General features: G+C 63.2%; 1 protein-coding gene across 4 annotated transcripts in view; it reads right to left on the reverse strand.

The window, feature by feature from the left end:
* RADIL (Rap associating with DIL domain) overlaps window positions 1-8,797 on the reverse strand; it is a 65,383-nt gene extending 56,586 nt beyond the window's left edge. For 2 of the 4 annotated variants that reach the window (XR_016225740.1, XM_070064334.2), the window contains exons 1-3: window positions 8,667-8,797; window positions 6,810-6,975; window positions 2,935-3,531 (exon numbers count right to left, since the gene is read on the reverse strand). Coding sequence is in view for 2 of the 4 variants with exons in the window: in XM_070064334.2 (XP_069920435.2) it covers window positions 2,935-3,469 (535 nt within the window). In the remaining 2 variants the exon portion in view is untranslated. The remainder of the gene's footprint in view (window positions 1-2,934; window positions 3,532-6,809; window positions 6,976-8,666) is intronic. The other 2 variants (XM_070064336.2, XM_089320848.1) reach the window with 2 other exon arrangements.
* Between the last annotated feature and the right edge of the window lie 689 nt (window positions 8,798-9,486).

Below are 9,486 nucleotides of genomic sequence, written 5' to 3' on the forward strand. Positions count from 1 at the left end.
TCACACACACACACATACACACACCTCACACACTCACACACCCATACTCACACACACCCACTCTCATTCACACACACACCCACACTCACACATGCACTCACACTCACACATATGTTCACACACCCACACACATGCTCACACTCACACACCCACACATACACACACTCACCCACACTCTCACACACATGCTCACACACTCACACAACTCACAAATTCACACACCCACAAACACATACTCACACACTCTCAGTCACATGCAAACTCACTCCCACACTCACACACACTCATATACTCACATACACTCACTCCCAGGCAGGCGGGCCCTGCCCACCCCAGCACTTTTTCCAGATGAGGTCAGAACATTCCCTCATGGAGGGGCAGGAGGCTCCGCCTTCTTCCTTTGAGCAGAGAAGGTGGGGGACTTGCCCGCTGCCCTGCAGGGAGCCCCTCTGTCCATCTGTCCCTCCTTCTGCCGGCTCCCTCCCAGGATCCAGCGCCCACTCCGCAGCACAGGGACTGCCTGGGGAGCACCGCGCTCCCCTCCCCTCCCCTCCCACAGGGGACGTGCAGAGGCCAGAAATGCTGGGGAGAGGCCCCTCCCCTGCAGACCGGGGAGCCGGGCCCGCCTTGCCGGAGCGGAGCAGCAACGGTCACCAGGCTGCTCGCAGGGACTCCGCTCCGTGTCCGCTCTCCCCAGAGGCAGGAGGCACCAGGGCAGCCTCGGCGGGCACCGCCGCCTCCAGTCTGCACGTAGGGAAGAGCCTGTCCAAGTGGCTCAGAGCACGGCGGGGAGGGCCACAGAAAGGCCGCGCCAGCTTCTGCCGAAGGGGAGCAGCTCAGGGCGCGAGGCTGGGGTGGGGACATTTCTGCGCCCTCACGTCACTGCACATGACAGCCAACTCAGGGCTCCTACCAAAACGTTTGGGACCTGAAGTCAAACCCCGCCCTGGCTGCTGGGCCCGTGTGAGCCAGTACTCTCCGCGGCCGGTGGGTCTCGGCAGGGCCGTCCTTGGCTGCCCTGGCCTGCACGCCGAGCTGGCTCAGCCCCTGGGCATATCCAGGGCCTGGCCTCCTACCAGACTCAGCGCAGCGATCACACGCCGGAGAGGTGGACAACACGGCTGCGAGGCACAGCAGCGACTGGACCACACCACGGAAGGAGGTCAGCAAGGAAGAACGGCTCCCTGGGGCCCGGGGCTGCTCTGGGCGGGTAACAAAACCTCCTCTCGCCCCAACAAGTGGGTCAGTCGAACCGGTCAGCTTAATGCCCTCTTTATTTCAAAGGTTTTGAGAAACGACCTCCCAGTTAAATAGGCCGTGAACAGCAGAACTTTCTCTGGCCTTGACTCACAGAAAAGGAACCGGGTGGGGGGGCGGTGAACTCACACCCTGATCTCTCCCACATGAAGTCTGCCCCAGTGACCCACCCCAGCGGGCACCGCCCCACGCACAGGGGACGCAGCACAGCGACCGAGCCCCTGCCACAGGCGGCATGTCACTGCTTCTGTGATGGCCAAAAGCATCATCTGTCCCCACGCAGAAGGCCGGCCTCTCGGCCACTCCTCTTCCCTGCGGCACAGATCTCTGACTTCACCAGAGGCCTTGGGGAACGAGGCCTGCTAGGGACCAAAGCCCTCTGCGTGGTGACGAGCCAAGGTCAGGGTGTACACCAAACCCAGCAAGCAGCAGGCCCTGGGGCAGAGGCGGGTGCCCGGGTGCAGTTTGCCCGGGAGACTTTAGAACGACGGGAGAAGCGACTGTGAGTCGTCTGCTTCCCACAACCACAAGTGTCAGCAACTCTGAGGGGTCCCAGGACGAGACGCCTTCCTGTAGAAGGACCTGGTGGGCTGCTGCCGTGGGCACCCAGAACCGCCGTGAGCATCCGCAGGAGCGACAACACCACAGCTGTCATTCGGGGCCAGGTGGCACCGTGCTGTGCGCCCGGCTGCAACTCCAGAATCAGCCCCGGTGTCCAGGTCAGGAAGCTGAGGCCAGATGCGGTGACAGTGACACGCCTGCATCAACGGCGAGCCACAGCCGCCCACAGCAGCCTGCAGCCCCGGAGCAGAGGCACAGGCCGGGTCTGGCCGAGAGTCCGCGCCGCATACCTCCGCCTTCACACGTAGGCCCCGGAGTGCTCGGCAGGCTCACGGGGAAGCACACAGCGTCACCCCGCAGCCGGGCCATCAAGCCCCAGTCTCACTCCGGGCCATGTGAGCCAAGTCCACTTTCTCGTGTGGTCATTTTTCACAGTAAACAAAAAAGTCAAATGTGTACACAACGTATGATCTAAAATACACTGAAGAATCTTTTGGTATCAGAAAACATGGGTTTTGTGGCTGTAACTATTCAGATAATAACATCTTCCTCCCACCCACTGAATAGTAACAACCGCGCACAATACAACGCAGACGCCCTGGCACAGCCACAGGGCGCTCCCACGCAAGGGCCCCTGTCCCTGGCACTCCTCGGACAGGACACTCACCTACTTACTGCCTCTAGGCTGGGCCTCCGACAGCCCCGGGCACCCACACTCCACGGCACACCCTCAGGCACCCAGTCACTCCCAAGGCGGTGCGGCCTGGCAACACCACAACCCACAGCCTCCGGCATGAGGGACTTTCTGTGACACACCTGCAGCCCTGCGTTTAACAAGGCACACACGCTTCTCTGTAGCTGGAGCAGGACGACGGTCCCACGAAACCAAAGGATGGGTAGGTCCCAAAACGGCGCAAGAAGTATTAGGAGCCACCACAGGGCACTGGACGCAGGCTGCCCATGGCACAGACCAACCACGACTCCCGGGACGGCTGTGGCTGCAACAGCGCACGCGAAAAGGCACCTTCAGGCCCAAGCACAGGCCACCCTCACAGGCAGCCCCGCCCCCGCCCTTGCCCCCCCGCCACTTCTCCGGAACCCCCCGCGCTTCCTCACCTGCCGTGATGGTGTCCACATCCTTGGCGGCCAGCTCTTCCACGTCTGACCGCTTTCTCAGCTCAAACCTCCGGGATAAGCCTTCTCGGGGTTTCCACAACTCCTGGATCAAGAGGGGCTTCTCGTTATCCCCAAACACCCGGAAGCACTGGGCCTGCCAGCGCTGCCCCGGGCCCCCGGCCTGGCCCACCACGTCACACAGCACGTACTGGCTGGCGCTCTCGGGGTCCAGGGCATAGCGCTCCAGTGCCTCCTTCACCAGCTCCTGGGCACTGGAGGCGCCCGTGGCCAGCACACTCTTGTAGTGGGTGCCCGTGCAGACACTGTCCCCAAACACCTTCAGGACCCCGGGGGCCGAGAGCTGCGTGGAGAGTTCGGCGGGGTCATCGGTGGCACCCAGGCCAGAGAAGGAAGGGTCCAGGTCACGGTACTTGTGGCTGAGCGTCCTGGACAGCATGCTGGACAACAGCTGGCCCTGCCGCTTCAGCTTGCTCTTGGTGGGCGGAGACATGATGAAGTGAGTCCCATAAAACATGGTGGGCGAGCCTTCCGGACACGGCTGTGGGCTTCAGCCAGAGGACGAGTAAAGGCGTTGGCCTGGGGGGACAGAGCAGGACAGGTCAGCACCCCCCCTCTAGCACCAAGAGTGCAGCAGACCCCAGCTCGTATCCACGGGCACAACGGGCCCCACATGCACACCACCCTGGCCCAGTTCCAGCAGCACCTGAGACAGGACAGGGCTGGAGCCCGCAGCAGCCAAGGCGCCCTTCAAGGAAAGCCAATACCAGGAAGCACGAGGAGGCCACGAGGGTGAGACGTGCCCTGCCATGGGGCGCGCATTTCTGGGAAGCGCAGGGCATGCTGCACCAGGAATGGTGACAACGGCCGAGTGCAGATGGAGCGGTGGCTCAAGGTCACCCAGGGCAGGTCTAGCCCCAGCACAGCCAAAGCGGAGCACTCAACAACCTGCCACCTGCATCGCTCCCGTGCTAGTCCTCATGTGGGAACTGCCACGAGCACTCGTGGAGCTGGGGCAACAGGTACATCCCAGCCCATCCGCATGGTGGTAAGCAGTCAGATGCCCCCGACGTGAACCTGAGAAAATGCCAGTCCTCGTGGGCCGGCAGCGTCTGTCCACATGTCCCCGCGGCCACAGGGGACACAAAGGGCTCTTGCAGAGCCCAAGGAAGCCTGCCTGGAATGCGTGCAATCCACCCACGTCCAGCCGCCCTCGGTCCTCTGCAGGCGCGGATGCAGCCTTGCTGGGGAAATCGGCAAGCAGCCCCGGGAGGCGACGGCGTGTCATCAAATCCGGTTCTAATACCCCGGCTGCCCCAGGGGCTTAGGGCTCGAGATTACGGGCTCCCTGGCAAACCCCAGTGGAGCAGGAGGGCAGAGGAAAGGACAGACACCCTCAGCTTTGGAGCACCGAGGCCGCGCCCCAAAACAGCGCAACAGTGCCTCCTGAAGATGGACCCCACTCCAGGCTCGGCCAGAGACAAAGGCTGCAGACAGCCAGGAGCCCAGGTCCCAGGAAAAGCAGCCCTGGCACCCGCCACTGTGACTCAGGCCAGCGCCCAACTCCACTGAAACCCACTAGAACCCGCCCATCTGCCAGCAGCCATGTGTACTTAGAGGACCTTGAACTCCTCAAAGTGGCTTCTGATAGCTTCACACACCCGAGACTGGGTCCCGACTAACATCTGTGGGTGGGGAGGTGACACCCATCCCACTCGTACAGCGCATGCTTACAGCAGACCACTGCAAAGCCTTTTACAATGCACGATTTTCTGAACACTTGAACTTGCTTTAAAAGTCAGGGGACGGGCACTGCGGCAGAGTGAGCAAGCTGCCCTCGGCACACCAGCGTCCCCCATCAGAGTGCCTGTCGGGCTGGAGTCCTGGCTCTCCTGCGTCCACCCCAGCTTCCTGCTAACATGCACCCTGGGAGGCAGCAGGTGATGGCTTCACTACGGGGTCCCCACCACACACACGGGAGCCCTAGGTCAAGTTGCTGGCTCCTGGCTGCAGCCTGGCCCAGCCCTGGCTGGTGCAGGCATTTAGGGAGTGAACCCGTGCAGGGATGCTAGCCCGCTCGCTCGCTCTGCCTTCCAAATAAACAAACTTCCAGAAAAGACAGACGCCCCAGAGACACCAGCTCCTGTCTGTAAGCAGCCTGGACACGAGGCTCTCCTGGGCCCCAGTGGTCAGACTACAGAGGAGTGAGTAAGTCATCGGTTTTGCTTCTCCTCCCCTGAGGCATGTGCCACCAGTCTCCCTGTCAGACCCTAGAAGCCCAGGGCTGCCCACCACTTCTGGTGACACTGCCACTGACCTCTCCCAGCAGCACTGCCTGGGCACCACAGCGCTCACATCACAGATGGCACGCCGCACCCCTTCAAACCACTCCCGCTTCCGACCTGAGCCGCCTCCTGGGGACACTGTATATATACATATACATATATACATATACAAATATATATATATATATATATATATATGTTTATTTGAAAGTCAGAGTTAGAAACAAAGACAGAGATAGATCACCCATCCTCTGGTTCACTTCCCAAATGGCTGCAACAGCCAAGACCGGGTCAGGCCAAAGCCAGGAGCTTCCTCAGGGTCTCCCACGTGGATTCAGAGGCCCACGGACTGGGGCCATCTTCTGCTGCTTTGGCAGGTGCATTAGCAGGGAGCTGGATCAGAAGTGGAGCAGCCGGGACTGGAACCAGCGCCCATAAGGGATGCCTGTGTGCAGACGGCAGCTTAACCTGCTCCGCCACAGCGCCGGCCTCGAACACTTTTCAAGAGTACTTGGAATCAGAAGACAAACCTCTGACCACAGCCTCTCACACCAGCACTTTCTTTTTTAAAAGATTTATTTATTTATTTGAAAGTCAGAGTTACAGAGAGGCAAAGGCAGACAGAAGTCTTCCATCCTGCTTGTTCACTCCCCAGATGGCCACAATAGCCGGAGCTGTGCCGATCCGAAGCCAGGAGCTTCTTCTAGGTCTCCCACGTGGGTGCAGGGGCCCAAGGACTAGGGCCATCTTCCACTGCTTTCCCAGGCCACAGCAGAGAGCTGGATCGGAAGTGGAGCAGCCAGGACTTGAACTGGCGCCCATATGGGATGCCGGCACCGCAGGCAGCAGCCTTACCCGCTAGGCCACAGCACCAGCCCCATGCTGGAGTTTCTAACCACCCCTGCGAGTCATGCAGCTCGGCTCTCGGAACTCCCACATGTGCCTCCTGAGACCACCCCGCCCCGACCTGGCCTGCCACAGGTGCCGAGCGTGGCAGTGGATTCCGCCACAGGGCCCTGAGCCAAGCCCACAGCGGCCGAGGGCACAGCCTTGGCCAGGGGCAGCTGTGGCTCAGGAAGCCCGTGCTTCTGCAGATGACGTCGGAATGGAGACTTCAACGCGATGCCAAAAGCTGCGGAAACCGTCTCCAGGCAAGAGGAGAGTCAGAGTAAACACGAGAGTTGCAAAGCCCCAGATGCCGGGACACGCACAACAGCTTGCGGAAACAGGCACGGAGAGAAAAACGAACTGCGTGCGGGTCTCCAGCCCTTCTGCACCACGACAAGCGGATCTTTTATTTCTATCTCCCGCAGGCTTTTCAAAGGCCCTTCATAAAAGGGAAATCAGGTGGTATCTGGCACCCAGGAGTGGAGGCGAGCTTTTTAAGGTCTGACGTTGACAATTTCATGATTTCTGCTTTGTGTGGTGCTTGTTTACTTCATCTTATTGGAGAGGGAGAGTGACAGAGAGAGAGCGAGAGGGATACAGAGCGACCATCCATCATCCACTGGTACACTCCCCAAACCCCTGCAACAGCCAGGCCTGGGCCAGGCAAAAGCCAGGAGCCCTCACCTCCATCCGGGTCTCCCCCACGGGCGAGAGGCCATGCTCTATCTGCTGCTTCCTGGGATGCAGGAGCAGGAAGCTGGACGTGAAGCGGAGTAACAGACATTCCGGCAGGACGCGGAGGTGGACTGCAGGTGCCCCTTGAGCGTCCGCGCCAGCCCTGGTCATTCGGCTTAAAGGAAAAACAGACAGGGTGCATCATTCGGCCCAGCAGCCGGGACACTCACGTCCCAGATAGGACAGCCTGGTCTGAGCACCAGCTGCTGCTCACATACACCCTGGGAGGCAGCCCGGCGATGGCTCGGGCCGGGGGTGCCCTCTGTGCACTGAGCGGTGATGGCTCGGGCCGGGGGTGCCCTCTGTGCACTGAGCGGCGATGGCTCGGGCCGGGGGTGCCCTCTGTGCAGCCCGGCGATGGCTCGGGCCAGGGGTGCCCTCTGTGCAGCCCGGTGATGGCTCGGGCCGGGGGTGCCCTCTCTGGCCCAGGGACTGCTGCAGGCATCTGGGGGCATGAACCAAGCAACAGCAGGGTGTACCCTCCCCTCATCTGCTTCTCCCCCAAAAAACAAAACAATATAAGTTTTTTTTTTAATGTATAAAGAAACGGAAAATTACAAACACGCCGCTGCTAGGCCCCCTCCCAAGGCACGAGAGCCTGAGTGCTCCAGCGTCTCTCCGGATTCCAGGGCGGCGTCGGGAATATCACAAGGGAGAGAATCGGTGCGGCCAGACCGTGATTCACTCCTCTCCTGCTCCGCCCCCTGGACGTCCCAGACCTGGGAATTTCAGAGCTTCCTCCTGGGCACGGTCATCCCCCCGTGGCCATTTCACAGGGCGGCCACCGCACACACAGCCGCTCCCTCCAGGGCCGCCGGAAGCAGGCTACGGCCCATCGGTCCAGACGGGACAGATGCCTCTTCGTATTATTATTATTATTTTTTTTCCAAGGCGGCCAGGAGGGCAGAGGGCAGCGCCCCGAGGAACCAGATCTGTTTTCTCTGGAACGGGGACCTGCCTTTTCCTCTGCCGCCCAGTTCTCTCCTCGGCCACACAGAAACCTGCCGCCGAGGCCCTGCGCAAGCAAGGGACAAACAGGCGGCGGGCGCGGGGACCAGGTCGGCGCTGGGCTCAGCCGGGGCAGTGTGGACCCCACGACGGTCCCGCGGGGGGCCAGGGGCTTCGCACCCGCCGCAAACCCTGTCTTCACAGCCCCCCCCCCCCGGATTGACCCTGCCGTCCAGGCCTCTCCCGAGAGGTGGGGGCGGGGGGGTGGGCTGGCTTTCCCCTCCCGACCCCCACCCCGACCCCACCCGGGACGAGAGGCGGCTCCCCCGTCTGGAATGCACACGGGCGGCCCGTGCGGCGGCGGCATTCCGGCGGGGCACTCGACAGCATCTCCACCGCTTTTGGGGGGACGGGGTGGGGTGGGGGGCCGGGAGCGGCCACGCAAACACCTGGGGGCACCGCGCGGGGCGCGCGCGCGTCTGCCGCCCGCGCCCCAGCCCCTGCGCGCGCGTGTGCGGGCGAGGTCGCGACCCCCGCGCCCCGCGCCCCCGACGCGCCCCCCCACCCCGGCGCCCCACACGCCACACCGCCCCCTCCAGGGCGCCGCCAGGGCTTCGGAGGCCTCTGGAGTCGGGGGGCCAGGGCTCGCCGGCCTCCGGGGGCCGCGACCACCGCCCCGGGAGCGGCCGGTTCCCAAGGCAACAGGACAAGCCCGCACCCCGCTTTGCCGCGAGGGAGATGCCCCGTGAGGAGCCCCGCGGCGCGCGCGCCCCGCATCCCCGTCCGCGGACCCCGCGCCCCGGGGCCGCCCGAGCGACCCCAGCCTCCGCGGCCACTCCTCGCGCACCCCGCACTCACCTCAGGCCGCCCGGCGCCGCCGCGTTCCCGCGCGGCTCCCTCGTCTGCGGCCGGAGCGTCCGCGCGCGCCGCGGCGCCTCCTGCCGGCCGCCAACGGACGGGGCGGGGAGTCTCGTGCGAGGGGGCGTGGCCTCGGGGACGGGCGGGGCGAGAAGAGGCGGGCCATAAGCGGACACCTCGGCGCCCAATGGGCAGAGACGAAGCCTCTTGGGGGCGGGGCCTCGAGGGAAGGGGCGGGGCCCTGCAGCCGGAGAGGGTGAGCTGTGCGCTGGCGCCTCCTGCCGGCCACCCCATGGACAAGGACGGGGCTGCGTGTCGACCCCACTTCTAGTAGTAGCCCCGTGAGTGGACAGGGGAGAGGGCAGAGCTGCGACGTTAAAGGGGGAAGGAAGCTGGCTACGGCCCTCTCCCCTCCACCCTGCACCCCAAGCCGGCCCAGCAGCCAGGGCGCACTCCTGCCTAGAGCGCTGCGGAGCCGGGTCGGCTCAGGTGTTGGAGAAGCAGGTGTGCTTAGCCCGCGGACAGGGGCCTCCCCGTGGGGAGCACTCCTCCCACGAAGGTGTGTCCGCCCTCGCTCCGGCCTGTATCTGGTTCTCGTGGCCCCGAGGGCCCATGTGCAGCAGGCTCGGTGCACCTGTTGATGGGCTGTTATGGGTGGGTGACGTTTTACCCTATTGATCACAGGTAGGAGATGGGAGAAGGGGGCAGGGGGACGGGTGATGAGAGGCTGAACGAAGGCAGGGTGCCCAGTGTAGCGCCGAGAGCTGACTCGGCTGCGTGCGGGTCACATACACGCACCCAGCTCCCGCCCACCCGCAGA

The sequence above is a fragment of the Oryctolagus cuniculus genome, chromosome 19 (assembly GCF_051225735.1).
Source record: "Oryctolagus cuniculus isolate XC-2025 breed Fujian yellow rabbit chromosome 19, ASM5122573v1, whole genome shotgun sequence".
NCBI lineage: Eukaryota > Metazoa > Chordata > Mammalia > Lagomorpha > Leporidae > Oryctolagus > Oryctolagus cuniculus.